At 39.9% G+C, this 19,786-nt stretch overlaps 1 protein-coding gene across 44 annotated transcripts in view; it reads right to left on the minus strand.

Moving 5' to 3' along the window:
• The window catches only part of clasp2 (cytoplasmic linker associated protein 2), a 54,329-nt gene that overhangs the window by 25,752 nt on the left and 8,791 nt on the right, over positions 1-19,786 (minus strand). For 37 of the 44 annotated variants that reach the window (XM_053675165.1, XM_053675154.1, XM_053675151.1 and 34 more), the window contains exons 7-10: positions 10,837-10,907; positions 3,076-3,222; positions 635-711; positions 386-478 (exon numbers count right to left, since the gene is read on the minus strand). In XM_053675165.1, coding sequence (XP_053531140.1) covers positions 386-478; positions 635-711; positions 3,076-3,222; positions 10,837-10,907 — 388 coding nt within the window. Of the gene's footprint in view, positions 1-385; positions 479-634; positions 712-3,075; positions 3,223-5,622; positions 5,798-7,652; positions 7,673-10,836; positions 10,908-15,527; positions 15,679-19,786 lie in introns of those variants that run through there. The other 7 variants (XM_053675190.1, XM_053675189.1, XM_053675184.1 and 4 more) reach the window with 6 other exon arrangements.

Consider the following 19,786-nt stretch of genomic DNA (forward strand, 5'->3'; position numbering starts at 1 on the left):
TCTTTAATCCAAAAAGATTTTCATTACTGAAATGAAATTTTAAACAACCCCGGCGTCTGTTGTTAAAGTAGGGCTATAGGCCTGTCTGTCAAACACAAATGGGTGCAGACACCACAGTTTTAGTTGAAGTGGTACTTAATTAGCTCCTTATTAAACACATATTCGCTCATTCACTCTTATGAATGATCAATAATTAGTGAATATACCTGGCTTTAAATGCTACAGAATCATGATTGGATGTGAATGCAGCATATAAAATGGTGCGTCGATCAACAGGGCAGCCAACACGCCTCAGTAGATGCCGGTGTGTGTGTGCACGCACAAGTTTTTAAATTCTTGTAATGAGTAGATATACTGAATGTGTACGTTTGTAGGAAACACTCACTGCATTAGTTCTCTGATCCCAGTCATGTTTATCATCAGAGAGAATCTCTCGGATCTTGTTCAGATTATCCTCCAGATCACGCGTGGAGTAGATCTACGGGATGAAGGACAAAAGAGTGCGTCACTTACACCATACACCTTTAGACACATCATTATACACAAGCTTTTAAGATTTTCTTAAAGTTAAGATTCTCCATCAACATTTTAATACCTGCAGCCAAAGTAGTGTGAGAGAGTGTGTGTATCTGACCTGAACAGTGGGGACATCTGTGAATGCTTTAATAAAGTCCTCCTCATCTACAGCTCCAGCTCCTTCTTTAGATACACCTGTAGAGAAGGCATCTGTTAGATTCTCATTTGTTGCTACTGTTTTTTAAAAAGTATGTTTAGTAGCCAGGATGTCCGACAGCGATCTAACAGTATCTCAATTTTATCTGTTTCAACCTAGTGTACCATAATGGGAATAAGACAATACAAGATGACACAAGACGGTTTTATTTCTAAGCCTGTGTTTATTTCCCGGGTCGTCCATCCGTCATAATAGAATACTAGATTTTAGGTGCATTTTTAATTAAAAAAAAAAAAAGTTTGCTGTTTCAATCCTAAAAAAACTGCACAACACATCGCACTTTGATTTTCAGGCATTAATGCAGAATATTTCAAGAGAGAATCATGACTATATCTAAAGTTTCTCCCCACTCCTGCACAATTACACTGTCTCCAGGGGGAAAACTCAATGTTAAATTGAGCCTCCTCGGAGAGAGGAGAGTGACTGTTGCAGCTGTTTCCATAGCAACTGAGCACACTAAAGTGTTCCTATGGAAACCACTGCAAGGCCAAGATAGAGGGGTTCCCTCCGTTCTGTGCATCGTTATTTAGAAGTAGAGGTCATCATCATTTGGAAGTAGAGGTCATCGTCATTGTCTAACTGCATTGTGGCATGATCTCTGTGCTGAAACACTTGAAATTAAGGCTTAGCAGTTATGATTTAATATGATTTAAAAAAAACAACAACATGCTTATAAAATGAAGTGCTTATAACAAGCAGTTCTATGGCACGTGTGTTATACCTCCTGCAGTAAACACACACACACACTATTCAGTTATAACGGACATCCTGTCTGTGCATTATAGAGCTGTCAATCTCAGATCCCAAGGGGCGGCAAATCCCCCTCCTCCATGTGTTGGGCAGCTCAGACAGTGGGATGTACTAAAGAGTGTATGTTCAACAAAAAAGTCAGCTGAATAGGCTTGGTCATCAAACCTGAGCAAATTCTGTGTAGGGGGGAGTTTATGTTGGCTTTTTTATCCTCAATGAAATGCAAAGCAAGCAATTAAGCTTCAGCATAAACACCAATACCAACAGCAGATACTGCAAACTCAGACTAAAAGAGCCAAGGCTCAGAATCATTTGTTGTACAACAGGTACGGCATAATATAAGGGTTTAAACCATATTCAGAAATGTCAAAAGAACACATCTTTCTTTATGACAAAAACAAACAACAATTGATATTATACACAAAACTAATCACACCTAGTAAGTGAAAATGTCCTCTCTATCTCCATCTATCTCATATTGTATGCCACATGTTTTAACCACCACACATATACAGGCAGCTGGCCAAAGAAGTCACTGTGGTGCTTTCTCCCCCCAGACATTTCATACCAACCAGTCAGAGAAGAGCAGCTGGGCAGGAATATCCTGAACTCACCTTTGACATCAATTTACAGCGCATTGTTCTGGCACAACAAAACCAATCCTGCTGTAAATAAGGTGTGGACTGGATCTCATACAGAGTCATACATTTAAATTAATAATTCAGTTTGTCTAGAATTTTTGAAAATGTACTCTGCATTTGAACTGATGTACTGCAGAATCAACACCTGACTAAGATAGATACAGCCTGGTGGTCAGGTTAGGACTAAACACACATTCCCTATAAACTAAACTAACAGCATAATGATTTTATTTTTATATATATATATATATAAATATATGACTGATTCCAATATTTTTGAGATCCTGTATGTTTGATTTCCGTGAGCTGTAAACCGTAATCGTCGAGATTAAAACAGAAAAAGGCTTGAAATATTTCACTTTATGTGTAATGAATCTAGAAGACATGAAAGTTCCACTTTTTGAATTAAATTATGGGAGAAAAAAAAAAAGAGAAATTTTCCATGATATTCAAATTTTTTGAGATGCACCTGTATATAAGCATTATTATTGCACGATAAACTTTAAGGTGATTTGGCATGGTACTGTGTATGGTGGAGGTACTCCGATTCTTCTTCTGATATGGAAGTTAAGGGGATGTACCGTATAAAGCATTTTGTTTTGTACTTTTAAGCATGAAATTTTCCTCTGATGTAATTTATCCTTAATCTCATTACTAAAGAATGGTCTTACAGGCAGGTTTTCAAGGAAAGATAACAGCTAGTGCTGTTGAGTCAGTGTAACCTGTTCCAAAGGGCTTTTCTCATCAACTGGAAAGCAGGCTTAAATGACAGGGCAGACGTTAGGCAGTTTGAGATATGAGAATTTTGCTAAAAGATCTAGCAGAGGAACCCAGGGCCACTTGCCCCTTAATGACAGCCACTTAATTCCCATGCTAGTCTGACCACAGGTGAAGGCCAGTAACATCTCAATTCCTGGTGTTCTGACTCCCGAGAGCAACTCAAGCACTTACTCATTTTGGTGGCTCCAGTAGCACTGGGTCTTCTAGAGCTGCTGGCTGAATCTGCAGGTTTCTTCGGCACTTTGGGGACTTTGAAAGCTGCCTGGGCTGACGAGGGCTGGCTACCATCCACCGAGTCATCGTCATCAAAGCTATGATCTAAAAGAAAACAAAGGAAGATGGAATTAAAATACTGGTCATAAACATTTAAAACAAAGTAGGCTAGACACTAAAGCAAACTTAGACACTGCTCCAATAGGGCCTTTAGCCTTATAAAGACTCAATAACCATCCCATTACGTGATCAGATTACACATGCAAACGAGCACTTAAACCATCACTTATTATTGTGCTTATGATCAATCTCAGACTCCAGATTTCTGTGGATGTTTCAATGTGCTGTGGCACTAACATGATCTAAAATTCATACAGGCTTCAAAATCAATACAGGCTCAAGCATGGACAATCAGTATCCTGGGCGCCTGGGACGAGCAGGGTGTGTATCCCGGCTATTAGGGGTTTGTTTTTTGGTAGTTTCCTGGAGGACAAGTCGGTTCAATAACCTAAACTTATTCAATAATAAGAAAACAAATCCTACTCCCTACTGACTTACACAAAACTACACTTTCATTTGGTATTCATGCTTAAACGTAGTTCACTTCACCGTGCTGTGATACACTTTGATGCTGTACCTGCAGCGTGCACCACTCGCCGCACTACACACACTGGGGGATGGTAGCGTTTTTTTTTTTAATTGTACATTTTAATTAGCGTGCACAAACAACCGTCTTTTCAGAACCAGGAAACATGCAGGTATGTGAAAACCCCAACAAACCTGAGCAAAACAATATGCAGTGTAAAGTTATAGATCAGTTCCTCCAGGATTTTGCGATCGCAGAAACGAATGCAAAATCGAACAAACCCTGCAATAATCCGAGGAGCTGGCAAGTTTCCAAAATGACCACAGATTTGGGCCAAGACACCTCATGTGACGTCATCACAATGCACATTCAGCAAAAGCCCTCTTCGAATTCACACGAGTACAGCTAAAAAGGTCTCATTTACCAACAAACATCACTGCAAAAGACCACGCAGAACAAATTTGTGCAATTGCAAGTTCAACAATTCAAGTAGTTTTCCACCAAAAAAAACAACCAAACTCTGCAAGTTGCCTCTCAAATTGTGAAAAAAAGCCAAATCACGTCACATTCAAACAACGAGTGAAAAAATACCCAAAAGACATCAATACATTATGGGTGATGTGAGACAAGAACACCAACATGCTTAGCCAAAATGTTGGCAGTCAATTCACTGATATTTTTCCAAGACCATAAATATGATGTGCTACATTAGAAGCTTATCAAATGTCCCCCGCAAATCAAGTTCGTTAACCCTTAATCTGTATTAAAGCACTCTTCTAGCTCGCCAGAATGCAGCACAACGTTAGCTACCGATTTTTACTCCTAGTCAGTTAAGCTTCCAGCTAGGCAAGCAAAACATGGGACCGTACAATCACACTGGAGCTTTTATTTGCCTAGTGGGTTAAAAAGATCACAGCTGTCCACCCCTAAGGCTGTTCTTTACCCGTGACATATCACAGTTACTCAGTGTGCTAAAACAATGCTGCAATAAATATTGCAATCGTAACATGCCTACTCTGAACTCTAATTAAGATCTCTTTTAAAAAATGTAATAGTTGAGAAAGCTTTCAGGTTTGTTAGTATTTTGTTTATTTTTGAACAAGAAGACAAGGTGGGTCAAACTCCAGGCCTGGAGGGCCACACCACTGCAGCGTTGTCTACAATCTACCTCATTTAAAATTTAAAAACACACCTGATTCAACCATCAGCTCATTATAAAGGCCTGATATTAATTTGGTGCATTAACAGGAGATTTATTTATTGTTCTTTTAATGTCATGCCAGCATCAGTGGCTATTTTTTTTGCTTGCATTTCCTCATTTGTAAGTCGCTTTGGATAAAAGCGTCTGCTAAATGAATAAATGTATTTTCATGGCAAGCTCAAGGTAGGTACAGCAGGGCGTTCCAGTCATTCTTATAGCTGCTGTTGTTGACACTGCTGAAATGGAAGATTTTATTGTTGTAATGCTGTACGAGGTCACATTAAAAGATGAAACACAAATCTCAGAGTGGCTGCGGCCCTCCCCGAGTCGAACAGCCCTGAAGCAGACAGAGTTCAGAACGGTCATGGTCAATTTCTAGCCCAGACCCTCATTAAAGCCAATCTCACACACATCTGCACAATTCCAGCTTACAATTTACACTCCACACTCATAATCACACTGAGCTAAACAAAGAGGACTGCTGCTACATCTCAAACATCCCCCACACGCCTACACACTCCGGCTGTGCGAAGCAAACACACAGAGAGTGGAATGCAGACATCTAAGAGCTTGAACAACCAGTGCTCTCTTCTCCATGGCAACGATTGCAGGACAACACCCTATTCCATGATCGATACACATGCAGGGCTTCACTACTCCCATACACTGTCACCACACACACAGCTGCACTCGGATCGTGCACTAAAGGAACACTTACAGTCACAGATGCTTTTACAGATGAGGCGCCTCATGCCTGACGGCGGTCTCGCACCTTCTCTCTCTCTCGCTTGCATCAACGCCCAAACCAATGCTCACATGGCAGCAGGTCACTCAGTGACAAAAAGTGTGAAGGAAACGTAGCAGGATCCAAAGGAACCGCCACCCTACAGTCCGTTAGCATCTTCCCTCGCTCCCTCTCTCTCTCTCTCACCTTTACTCCTTTCTCTCCCACAGCCTCCTCCCTTCCTCACACCCCACAACTGCTCCTTCACATGATGTTCAAAGAACCAATCGGAACAGTGATGACATCATCTTTTACCAGCCAGTAAGCTTGGAGAGTGAAGGATGCTTGTTGAATACAAACGAGTTCATTTTGTCTGGAGAAGCTAAGCTAATTAGCATTAATACAGCACTGCTAGTTAGTGAGCCAACCCCCCCCCCAACACACACACACACACACACACACACACACACACACACACACACACACACACGCGCGCACATTCGACATCAAGTAAAGAAGAGTGTGTCCTGTACAAGTGGGATAATGATGGGGTTGGCTGAAAAGGCCGGCCACACCCCTAGAGATGACACATGCTCTTTATAAATGTGTGTGCGGGGCAGAGGAGAGATGTGACCCCAATTCTAGGTCAGGGCCTGTCAACATTACTAATGCTGATCCTTCTACCAGGCCATGAAAGACCACTGTGTTCCAAGCTGTGGCATTAGCATTATTAGCATACTAGCATAATCCACCTTTGTCTGCCCAGAAGGGCGTGTCCAAAGCAAACCAAATAAAGAAACGCAATCACGAACAGGATAAACAAGAGAGCGGAAGAGAGAGATTAAAGGAGTTGAGGGGCTGAGAAAGTGGGTATTGGGTGAAGAGGAGAAAAAGAAAAAAAAAAAAGAAAAAAAAGGAGAAAAGAGCAGGGGCGGGGAAGCTGGCACATCTCCAAAGGCTGTTTCTATGACAACTGCGGGAGTCCATATGCCTCATGGAATTGGGATTCAGTTCAAAAGCAGTGCAGACATCACAACTTGGTTGGTTTTGCTGGTGCTGAAAATTTTATTTAAGACTAACTTGCATGATCAGAATGAATAAATACCAAACTAAAATATTATTATTATAAAGCAGTTAAAACGCTTTCTAAATAATACAAATACGTAACAGCTCGAAACGATCCCATGCTGAACACACACACAGCCAAGTTTAATGTGAAATTTTAAAAACATATATACTGTAACCATCTATAATGACCAAGAATATTACTGGTATCTAGCTCCTAAAATGCCAGCACACATTTACAAAACTCAGCATATGCACTAATCCAGAGCAACTTATACTTACAAGAGCTTTGTAGACTCCAAACACACATCCTCACATGCTAATGCAAATAGGTCAGGGTCTAAGAATACCATCAAGCGAAAGCCCTGCTAGAGAGGAGTCTATGATGAGCTCTGCTAGCCGTGCTCTAACTAGCAATTTAATTTGATCTGGTAATCAGGAAGTTAGCTCATCCACAGGAAAAGCACAAAGCGTACGCACAAATGGTAAAAGTTCAAGACGCAACATCGACATGCAACCTACAAAAACACATTTTAATGCATTTTCAGGCCGGAAAAAGGAGAGCGTTTAATAGGACACAGATTCGACAGTGAAATGGCCTGGAAACCTTTTCTCTCCCAGTGATGCAGAAACAAACGTGCATCTCTGACACACACACACACACACACACACACACGCGCAAGCACGCACACTTACAGACTTTCAAAGACATTCAGAAATCAACAAGAATTGTTCTACAAGTTGAAGAAACATGCGGACACTCACTAGAAGAAAGAATAGCTCCTTTAAACAGCTTCAAATTCTAAACTCGCAGAAAGGAAGCTACATTCAGACCCTCGGCAAAAGCTAGACAGAAAAGGGAGGCATCGGTAAACAGCTCTGTGCACTCCGATACACGCTCTCACCGTAACATACAGTTCTGCAATGGCATCACAAAACATAAACGCATACGCACTTACCATCACCATGCCATGGCTACACCGCTTCTGAGAAGAGGTGGCTCTTTCATTCTCTCTCTCTCTCTCTCTCTCTCTCTCTCTCTCTCTCTCTCTCTCTCTCTCTCGGTCACACAGTGTCAGGGAAAGCAGTGACAGGCACAGCTCTCACCAACCCTCCACCCTGCCTCCCCCCCTGCAGCTTAATGGACAAGTTTACTGAATAACCATGCCTCTTCAACACTATCCAAACTAGACAAAAGTGACAGCAGCTACTTCAAAATGATGTTAAATGCTTAACACGTAATAAAACATGCAATGTTCTGGGAAAATAATCAACATCGTCACACCACCTCATAGTTGAGTATTTTCCTATTACAGCATGTACAATAAAGTATCTTACTCAGAGCACGTGGCCATTCTTTTTAATTTCATTAATGAAGGACACGTCATGATTTTTTTTTGATGGTTTATAGCTACATGTAATAGCTGTAAGCATCCAGAGTGTCTATGAAACATGTTAGTTCTTGCTATTACTTACACTATAGCAGCTATACAGTCTTCTTCACAACTCTCTCCATTTCTTTTTTGTTAGTAAGGCAAAAATAAATAAATAAATAAATAAATAAATAGATAGATAGAAAGATAGATAGATAGATAAATAAATAAAAGCTTCTCATGTTACCAAGAAACTGAAAGTCCACAGAACTGTTCTGTGGAATAAATGGGTTTTTTATTTCATCTTTTGCTTTAACTGATATTTACTTCCAATTCACCAGTGTGGTTTCTCCCTCAACATATGTCAAAAAAAAAACAAACAAAAAGCAAAACAACCATAAAAGCCTTTTGCATAAACCATTGGCACCCTGTCCAGGGTGTACCTCGCCTTGTGCCCCATGCTCCCCGGGATAGGCTCCAGGTTTCCCTGTGACCCTGAAGGAAGGATAAGCAGTAAAGAAGATGGATGGATGGTTCCACCTCCACACATTCTCAATGCAAGCTAAAGATTTATCCACAACGATAAATAACCATTTCCAGAGAATGAATAAATATCAGGCATGTTCACAGCAATATTTAGTTAATTTGGTGAAACCTGTGGGGAAGAACAGCTGTAGCTCGGGGGACGATGGCGTTGAGATTTTGGTCTTGCTAGAATGAACAGGAGTAGTTGTTGGGGTGTTCGTGTGAGCTCTAGTACACATCGCAGAAATTAAAAAACAAAAAAACCAAAAGAAACAGAAACCATTCTGTTTCCCAGAATAAATTAACAGCCAACATACAAACTACTTTCATAATAGGATAAAATACTGTATACTACAGGAGCCATCAATATACTTGGAAGGGTCAATTAAATATAACTAAATCAGCTGATACCCCATCGTATCATCCACGACATACCAGTACAATCCCTCCCCATGATAAGAATTTCTTATGCCGCGATATTAACGATACAGTTGATGACGTGTTTACGTGCCGCAACGTGGGCACCTCACACGCAGAACGAGAACAAGCATGGCTTAGAAGAGGAAGCGTGAATCCCCAAAAAATGAGCTTCCTCCATAATACGGAAATGGATCAGATACAACATTTCCGCTTGTTCTTCCTGGGTCTTCATGTTGCTTGTTCGCATTTTCCCTGGAATTTTAATTTGTGAATAAAATTCATATTCTATTTCTTAACCTAATTAATTGGTATAGTTTAGTATTTGATCACGGTGAGAATTAAGTTGGACTTTTTTGGATCAATGGCGGAGTGCCTGGCTGCCTTATGTCTCAGAGTGCCCTCATGTCTGTGTTACCTTTGGGCTTTCCCTTTTAGTTATGCGGTCATAGCTAGTCTTACCAGAGTCCCTGCTTATACCCACGCGAAGTACAAAAGTACAAGCATACCTAATAATCTCCCTCTCTCTCTCTCTCTCTCTCTCGTGTTGAGCTACACGTTACTCCTGAGATACCAGTGATCCTGACCTCTTCTGCTCCCCTGCCCGATCCATCCTGATGCCCTATTTCTGGTTGGAGTTCTCATCAATTGGAAGTCACATGCTGCTGCTGAGGATGGCACCACATGTTGCGGCCTAAAGATCCTTGAGATTGCTCAGGATGGTACTACTGAAAAACCACAAGATGGCTTTGGACCCAATTCATATGAACAGTTATGCTATGATGGCCAAGACTACAATTACCACAAACATTTTTGCACTCAAATCTCAATCAGTGAACAGTGGAGAAGTTCAAAAAAACAGACTTCAGGTAAAAACTGTAATCAATTTCCTGGTTACACAACTGCACTATTTCACCATGTAGTATCAGCACATTTACAGAAGGGATTTATTTATAATTGCACTATCTGGTGCCACCCAGATGAAGATGGGTTCCCTTCTGAGTCTGGTTCCTCTCAGGGTTTCTTCCTCATATCGTCTCAGGGAGTTTTTCCTCACCACCGTCACATCTGGCTCGCTCATTAGGGATAAATTCATACGTTTAAAATTTATATCCTGAATTTATATTTTTCTGAAAGCCGCTTCGGGACAAGGTCCATTGCTAAAAGCGTTATACAATTAAAACTGAATTGAACTGAACGTGTGTGTTTGCACGGCTCTCAAGTCTGCATGCTGATGTGACTTATGGTCATTTATATTGTTACTGCAAAAAAATAGCATGGTGATACAGTTTTAAGTCTATATTTCCCCCATACCTAATTCACACATGTAGCATAAGCTATATTTACAGCCTTGATAGGAGTCTACATTTAAACAGAAGTTTAAACATCTACATACTAAATGAAAAGTTCTGTTTTGCAAAAATCAATAAGGAATAGTGTTTTTTGGGGGTCTATTTTTTGGTCGTTGAACCTTCTTGTCCATCAGTCAATTACCAAAAAAAGAACGGGAATAACCTGGACTGCTTGTCTGCTTATCACAGGCATCTGGGCTGGCGATTTGCCCCTGAATAAAACAAATTCCCACGCTGTTCGGTGAACACCTGCACTTGCATCCTATTGTTTGGTTCAGACCAAGGCAAAATGCTCATCCATTCGGAGTGACATCCTGCTTGTATTCAGTGTTTTGTTCCAAATGAAAAAAGAAAGAGGACAAAACATCTGGCAAAGTTTTTTTTTGTTTGCACACTGCAGAAAGATTTGAAATGCGCTGTTACTTAAGCTTAGTCAACAACAGATGTCAAAATTCCATCATTTAATTTCCACTTACCTTGACTCAAGCTGAGAGCCATGTTTCCCGAATTCAACACTTCATCAAACCGGCCTAAAATTGTCTGCAATCTGTAAAAATAAAAATAAACAAACAAATAAATAAACAAAAAGAGAAAGCCATGAACCTTACAGACCAGACAGACAACATACATGAAGGTCTATTCCCAGTCATTGCTGAGGAGTTATTAATAGCAAACACTTCCGTTTTAAAATCTTGTTCGATTTTAAAAACAGAAGTGCAGACTAATGAACCTTCTGAGAGGGAATACATATTAATATACCATCTACTATATACGTTATTAATCTGCTGTCAGTAGATTTTGGATCTGCTTCAGCTGTATTATAAAATAAAAGGACATTAGTAAATTCCCTTAATTTGATTTCAAGCAAACAGTTCTGACAGTTTCTGCAGGTTTGACTAACACAGTATACAGTGCTGTGAATAAGTATTTGCCCCATCCAGATTTCTTCTGTTTTTGTGTAAATATTACACTAAATTGTTTCAGAAATTAAAACAAAATCTAAAATAAAACCAAGATAACCTGAGTAAATACAAAATACTGGATTTGAAAGCAAAAAAGTTATCAAATAACAACTGGGCCTGTGTGAAAATATTTGTCCCCGTAGTTACTAATTCCCCAAATCTATGAAACTGCATTCACTTCTACCACTCTAAAAGACAGTTCAAACACAAAATTTTGAAAGCTTTCAATGGTAACCTGGGCTAAAATGGTATAAATTATATGTCCAATTAACAGCAGGATGCCAGAGTATTCTACTGCTATAATAATATCTGATACGATTTGAATTCACTATTGAAATTGCTACTGAATGCTCAATTCTGACTTTGCAGGAGGAGTTCAAGACTTTTCTATAGCAGCAACTTCGACAGTAGTCTGGCTGCAAGGCAAATTACAGGTTTATATTAAGGCAGTCGTTCCAATGCATCATCGTTTCTATAGGGACTTGCATGGTGGACATGCTGCAAAAGCAGGTTGAAATAATGTTTTAAAAAATGTTATATTTAGTATATTAATTGTAACATTTGTCTAGCATTTTTGGAAGGACTCTACAGCATCAGCGCTTTCTAAACTCAGAAGCTCCAACTCGTGAAAACCATCAGGTTTTGTAATTTCACTGTACTATGACAAGCAGAGGTTTTTTTCTTATTATTAAAATGAACAGAGAAAGAGAAGAGAGGCTGGTGAGAAACATGTTTTGTTGTACGCTCCACAATATTAAATGTATTGGATAAAATACATGAAAAAACCTAAAAGAATAAAATAGAACATCTTTTCTCTTCTGTTTTCTCACCAATTTGGTCATCTGCTAGTTTCCACCCACCAGGCATTGTACAACAGCTACCAGATAGGGAGGGTAAAGACACGTTAAGCCGGCCACATTTTTTCGCCAAACTCATGCTGCGTCACAAGGAAATGTAACACACTCTCTCAACTCTTCTGTACACATAAGCTCACAAACACCCATGATTGGCTAGTGCCACTGTCATTGCTCCCTTGGCTCCCAACCACTGATGACTGTGGCATTATTAGGATTTGAACTCGCAATCTCCTGATGATAGGGTGTGCTCTTATCTGTTGTGCCACTTGGGATGTATTGTCATCTTTAATTCCTTACTTTCACGCTACTATGGAAGGCCTTTGGCTAGAGATCTGTAGAAAAAAAATCATCTGTACAATGAAATGCAAAGCTGGCCTGAATGAAAAAGTAGAATCTTTAATCAAGCTTATACTTTCATTTATTAAAAAGCTCCCAGATAGCTTATACTGGATTAATAAACGCTACACAAAATGAATAATGAAAACAGTAAGTAAGTAAGTAAATAAATAAATAATCACTGAGTCATTCATATTTATTTCTGAGATAAGGGCATTTCCTTGTCTGATTCGCAACTTGGATGAGAATAAGCCAGTGTTGCTGCCCTTGATGTTTAGCAGAGTCTGTCAAGTCTGTCAAGGTGATGGCAAGGTTAGTTTATAATTGATGGAAAACCTCAATATAACCTGTAGGCAATGGCAGAAAACTCCAACTAAGGAACACATTGATCTTTTAACATGACAGTCCACACTGAAGGTCGCACCCCGGAGGAGGAGAAAACAGTTAATGTTATATCCAATATGAGAACTTATTAGACTCTTATGCTGCTGCAATAACTTCTGGCTGTAACAGTTATACTTTATTTATTTATTTATTTATTTATTTATTAAAATTATTTTTAAAAATAAATGTTAAAAAACAAACAAAAAAAATCATTTAGTGGTTTAAAGTTAACTCTTTTTTTTTTTTGGAGACTCTGAAGACCTTAAAACAATAACATTTAAATCCAGTTCACCAAATCCTTGGCCCTCAAATGTGCATGGAAAAAAATAAACAGCTCTCTAGAGACAGTTACAGTTTCGAGACACGGTAGTCACAGCACCCATCTGCTAATGGATGTTGTGCAACTGCTCAACACCAAAAATGAAAGTGGTAGGCTGTACTCTCTGTCCAATCTCTGTTGATGTGGTTAGAATGCAATAACAACAAACCTCACAATTATCTTAACCAAGGGACAAATGTAAACAATGAGTTTTGAACATTAATCACACAGGTAGATGTTGAACTGCTATGGCATTACTGCCTGTCGCACCTCCTTCGATGCCCACAGGATTAACCCGCTCTTCCTTCAGCCTCGCCAACATGTTTAACACAACCAGAACCATACAGGCCTCCACAATGAGTAAGGCTGGAGTGAGCCCCAGTAGCACCGTTAATGCTCAGTGCCACTGGTTCCATATGATTTCGTCCTGTTACACCTAATATCACTCAGGGACATTTGCCCAACACAACCGGAGTAATACGGACCTTCACAGTGACTAAAGGGATATTCGAGTGGGATAGTTTTATATAGTGGGAGGTGGGGTAATGTAATAATTACCAGAACTTCTTTGTGATTTTAATCCAGTGCGGACTGGTCATGTCTGTTATTTTTCCCGGACTGCGTGTTCCTGTGCCGATGAAGACTACAGTGTCTTTTACCTTCTATAAAACAGCCTGTAAAAATAACCCCTGGTTAAACTAATCCTGTGCGAATGCACTTCCTGTATTTTCTTTCCAGGTAGTCGACTCATTCTCGACATTTAGTCCAGTAGCCAAACGCCACTTTGACAGAGCGACATTTATTGAAAAACCTCCTCCCATGACGAATGATTATGGACAATTTAGTTCAAATAACGTTCGAGAACGTCGTTCTCCCTGAACTGAAACTAAACATGAAGTTTCAGCTCCCGTCCAGTCACGGCATTTCTTGTGCTCCGTTGGTGCCGTGATATTGTATTATCAAACACTGGGGTGAAGCACCGTGTTACGTATGACGCACAGGGCTGCTGTGATGGGCTGTTAGCACGTAAATGATGGATATGTCCATCTCTGCTTTTTATACAGAAATCGCTTATCCCGTGTGAACTGACAATAAATGTCACAGACATCTGCAGTAACAATTACTTTACGGCCATATGTCCTGAAAACTAATCCCGTCCGAATAGGCTTTAAGGCTCTGACAAGCCCCACTGACACCGTTAAGACATGCTCAGTGCCACTGGTTCCATAGAGCATAGGACAAGTTCTCTACTTACATGCTTAAATAAATTATTTTAAAAAAAAGAAAGTCACAATATTTGAATACAGTCAGTTGACCACAGCCTACTTATGAAAAGTAGTTAGACTGGTAACTGCTGTGTGCAGCTACGGTCTATTTAAAATCAGCTGGTGAACTGAAGTATTACTGAAATGGAAGCTAAACTACTGTAGCGTCTACACATGGCTTCTCGGGTATCAAGTAGAAATCTACCCAGTGTTGTTTATCTTCTTGTTAGTATATACACAGTACATTATATCAACAAACTATACCATAAAGCTCAGGCATTTAAATTAAATTGTCAGATTTTTATTTTTTTTTTTTTGATTTGACAAGCTATATAATTATGGCCAACACTATGTGTATAGCGCCAATTGTTAATATCGAAACAAATAAATATGAGAAATGGATGTCTACAGCATGCTAGAGTAATGTCTCAAAATGTGTGTGCTATACCTTGAACATATTTTGACAAACTGACATCACATCAACAACAGCAGAACTACATTTATAATTTAAAAAAAAAAGGAAAAAAAAAAAGATCACAGTCAACCAATGGAAGTACGGCGGAAGCTGCAGATGATGATAAATCATTTCACTGCGTTATGCAAAGCTAGAAAAAGAGCAAAAAACTGACAATATTACATGCAATAGCCAGCTCATATTAAGCCAGAAAACCAAAGCAAAATGTAATAAAGAAATGTTATTGATAGCCTGGAGGAGTTTCTGCATACAGTTTCTGCATGTAAGGGTGTACTGAGAGACTGAGCACACACGTCTGTTAAAATGATCACAGTCGATACGGATCAGCCATGTTATCCTCGCATACGCAGAAATGCAAGCCGCGCACGCACACGGTCACAGACGGTTCCCCCCATTCCTATTCAGTGCAGCGATCATGTGCAATTCTTTCCCTTTGTCTCTAAAATGGTGTGGAGACAGAGAGAAAGGATAAGAAACACCAAAGCCGCTCACTACAGCAAAAACATGAAGAAAAGCATAACGAGAAGGTCTTAAGGAAAGGGTCAGGGAGCAAAGATGATCCCACCCACCTGCACAGACATCTTGATCTTGCTCTGTATGTGAAGAGGGAAAAGGCAGCAAACTCCTACTAAGTGCCCTGCATGAGCGTGTGCTCAGGACAGACAAACTGCATAGCAGTATATGTGTGTGTGTGTGTGTGTGTGTGTGTGTGTGTGTGTGTGTGTGTGTGAGAAGACAGCCAAGGGATTCAGTTCCCTTTTACAAAACCTCCTCATTGGAACACACACCAGTGGGAGGGGACAGCAGCTTGGAAACGAGACGAATGAGCCCGCCCCTCCCCCAACACACACACGCATGCACACATGCACGCGCACATGCACACACACACCCACCCCAGTCTCATACTGTCCTTCCTCCCTCTCTCAGCTTCGTTCAGTCTGTCCACGTCATACAACCTCACTCTCGTTTTGATTGGCACGCTCTTTAAGTCCAGCCTTTCAGTCTGTAACCATGTCAACAAGATGTTTCCTCTCCTCCTCAGTTATCCACACGTTTCCCCTATGGCCTAGTTTCTGTCTAATACTCACACACACTCCATGAAACCTGGAGTATCACGGAATACACATGCACTCTCCTTCATTCCCTGGATAATCTGATACAACCATATGAGTAGGACATGATGCAGCAGAATTCCAAAGGAAATGGCGCAGATGGTGCAAAAACGCATCGACGTACATGTTCCCAAATGTCACAGCCCGACAGGTCTAACATAACGCGCCAGATTGCTATAATGTTATCTGGGGTAGAGCAGATCTAGTGTGTATTCTTGTCATAACTGTAAAAGTAGTAGATTGTTGTTGTTAAAAGTAGGAGAAATGGGTTTGAAATTAAGATTGTTTTCAGACAAAAAAAGTGCCCAGATAGGAAATTCCACACTATAATATGTGGCATGCCCAGTCTATTAGTCCAAGCCTCGGGAATAAATCACATTATCTCAAAAACACTTCATCACTTTACTAAATCCTCACATTCAGTGTTCTTGTCCAGCTGCATTGTTCAAGACAGACAGAACAGAGCAATGCATCATGGTCATGAACACAACACACACAGGCATATGACAAAAGGTGTTGGTCTGCAGTCATTACACACACACACACACACACACACACACACACACACAAGTTAAAAATAGTTAAAGCATTAGACGGCAGTCTTAAAAAGCTAATCGTAACTCTGTGTACCATATACTCAAAATATTGGGGGCGCATCTAACTGCAAGATGCTGTGATGAAAATGAAAAAAAAAAACAAAAAAAAAACTAGCAGCACTGCTCATCATTCCACAATGTTAAAAGCCTTTAAAAAAAAACAAAAAAAAACAAAACACAACATTAGACAGCTGTAGGATTCCTTCCAAACCGCCTGTGGTGTTCCTGTACTGTAAGGGAGAACTAAAGCACCACAGCGGGCATGCATTACCTTGCAAAATCCATATTTGACTGAGCATGTAACAGCCTGGCTTTGCAACGATTAATGTTTCAAGACAGAGAATGGAGACATAAAGAGTGATTCCACCTACTTTCCAGCACTTTCTGAGAAAGTTTGTTTTATACGTAGAAAAAAAAAACGAAAATTAAAAAAGCCTCACCTTGAATGCAGCATAAGACAGTTACATAGTAGACCATTCAGAGCACAACACTAAAACAGGTATGTTAAAGTCCCCATGAAATCAAAATGAAAGTTTTGTGGGTTTTTAGTGTGAATATGTTAGACTTAAGGTTATCTATAAGCTATCGTAGCGTCAAAACAAACGCTCTCTAAAATCTGAAGTGTCCTACCCCAACATTATAAAAATCCATGGTAACAACTGTCAAGTACGGCTTAACACGGGATACATACTATTGGCTATTTAAAGCTGCAATATCAAATTTTGTTTTTGGTTAAAAATGAACAAAAATAAATAAATCAATTACTGAGCAAGAATGTGTAGTTAAAAAAAAATAAAAATAAAAAAATAATCAGTGTCCAAAACTGTCTCCTTATCTTGCCTCGCAACAGTAAGCTTATAATAAGGATTTATAATTTGAGCCGTCAGGTCGGATTTCGTGGGAAACAGCAGCTTGACGTCATTGGTCTTTGCCTGGTTAAGTCACGTCCGTAAACAGAAAGAAGACAAGAGCCGGGTACTATATGGTGCGTGTGGGGCTGAGGATGGTGGAGTGTTTGTAGCTTGTTCTTACGGCAGTTGCTTAGAAATTAAACTTGTCGTCTAGACGGCTGCTTTTAATCTAGATAGTTCTAAAGCAATCATCGTTAACATCTAAGGAATCAGCTAGTGTCAAAGCCAAGAAGCCTCGAACTGCGGCGCAAATAGTCAAAAAGGGAAAGCGACAGAGCCCGTGCTAAAACGGGAATAAATATCAGCATGGCTTCTGAGAAGTGGCGACAACTCCGAGATCTGAAGGGATTGAAGACTGACGCAGAGACGGCTTTTTTCTGCTGAACAGATAAGACATTTCAGTGGCTTAATAGGTAGCTAGCTAACATTAGCGCACTTGTTCACTTGATTCAGCTAGGTTCTGCATTTTCTGTTGTTTTTGTTTGTTTGGATTTGCTGAGGTCAGTGTGGTAAACTGCACTTATTTTCTGCAAGCTATGAGAGAGCAAAGCTCACCTCTACTCCAAAGAAAACTGAATCCGCCACCACCTCCGCTGCCAAATACTGGAGCGAATATACATATACCTCAAACCATCAGATTCGCCGTGCAGAGGAGCAGTGCTGAAGCACAACCCACATATACAAAGCAAGTAAATTTTTTTTTTTTTTAAATCTCCGCAAGTAATTTGCAGTTTTATGTTTCAAACAGAGACGGTAGTAGAGAGGGAAAAAGTTCAGTACTGCACTTAAAAAAAGGAGGAGGAGCCACTCAATATGCCCCACCCTGATTTCCTGTTTCAGTGGAAATTACGCCAAAACATCAAATAACGTTGTGTGTTTCTAGGCACTTCACGGGGATTTTAATGTCTGTTGCACTGCTATGAGTGACACAGCAGCGATGCCTGGGTTTGAAAGTAATATATTTTCACTGACCCCAATCAGATGCACTGACCCTGTTAGTCTACCTTGTAGATGTATTGTTAGAGTCTACAGCCTCCATATATACAATTTGTGCTAATTACTCCTTCAACAGTGCCAGTTTCCAGTGCTGCTGGCTGGATATTTTTGTTTTAACCGAGCAGTGACATTGAGATGCTCTAAATTCCCAACAACACTGTGGATATGTCTGACAGTGCCACACACTACCATGCTACTAACAATAGGCCTTATTTATCATCAAGATGAATATGAACGGATTTATACATAAATCGTTCATACGAGTGTATTCTACTCCTGCTTCTGGGTGTAAATTTAGGCCTAAGACTTACTAATGTAAATCTCATTTAAAACCTGATCAACTTCATATCATGTAATTTGCATGAATCACTTTTATTGCATGAATCATGACTTTTAAATATGGAATATAATGTTGAAGTTAAGTTGTTTTGGTTTTTTTAAATATATATTTACAGCATTTAGCAGACACTCTTAATTACGGAGAGCTACGGAAGTGCCTTGTAGTTTCTATCAAAAACACATCCTCATGAAGTAAATCAGCGTCTCCGAAATGTTTGTAAATCCGGCTTCAATGTTTAGTTTACGCAAACATTTGAACAAAATGTTACGAAATAAATGACTGTTAAATGAGGTTCAGGGTCTGTGCTCGGTTAATAACAATACCAAATAATATCTGTTCAGTGACGGTCCTTCGGCATTACTGAACTAACTATTTCTCAGCTATATCATCATACACTGGATGTGATGTAGTGCATGCGTGACGTGTAACCCACGTACGTATTCATGCTGCAATTGCTACTCTTCTTGTTTTGCACACTATAATCTTACTAGTCACAACTTAACACTGCTGTCGTCCTAGCAAAAGCGCGACTTCATTTTGGGCCAACTGTGCTTTATTTAACCATCAGCTGCTTGTGCAAATGTCCTGATTCTTTCTACTTCCTCCTGCCCACAAAAGAAGATTCTCCTGATGCCTGGCTGTTACCTTTTTGCCAATTGTATTTATTTATTTATTGTTATTTTAATGCCATGCCAGTATCAGTGGCTATTTTCATGGCAAGCTCAAGGTAGGTAAAGCAAGTATACCAGTAATTCTTACAGCATTACAACAATAAAACAGTTAAAGAAGTGTCAACAACAGCAGCTATATGAGGTCCGTCACGTTCAATAAAACCTCCAGGATGTTTCCTGGTGAGACATTTTGGAAGACTTC

Source organism: Ictalurus punctatus, chromosome 24 (genome assembly GCF_001660625.3).
Source record: "Ictalurus punctatus breed USDA103 chromosome 24, Coco_2.0, whole genome shotgun sequence".
Classification (NCBI taxonomy): Eukaryota; Metazoa; Chordata; class Actinopteri; order Siluriformes; family Ictaluridae; genus Ictalurus; species Ictalurus punctatus.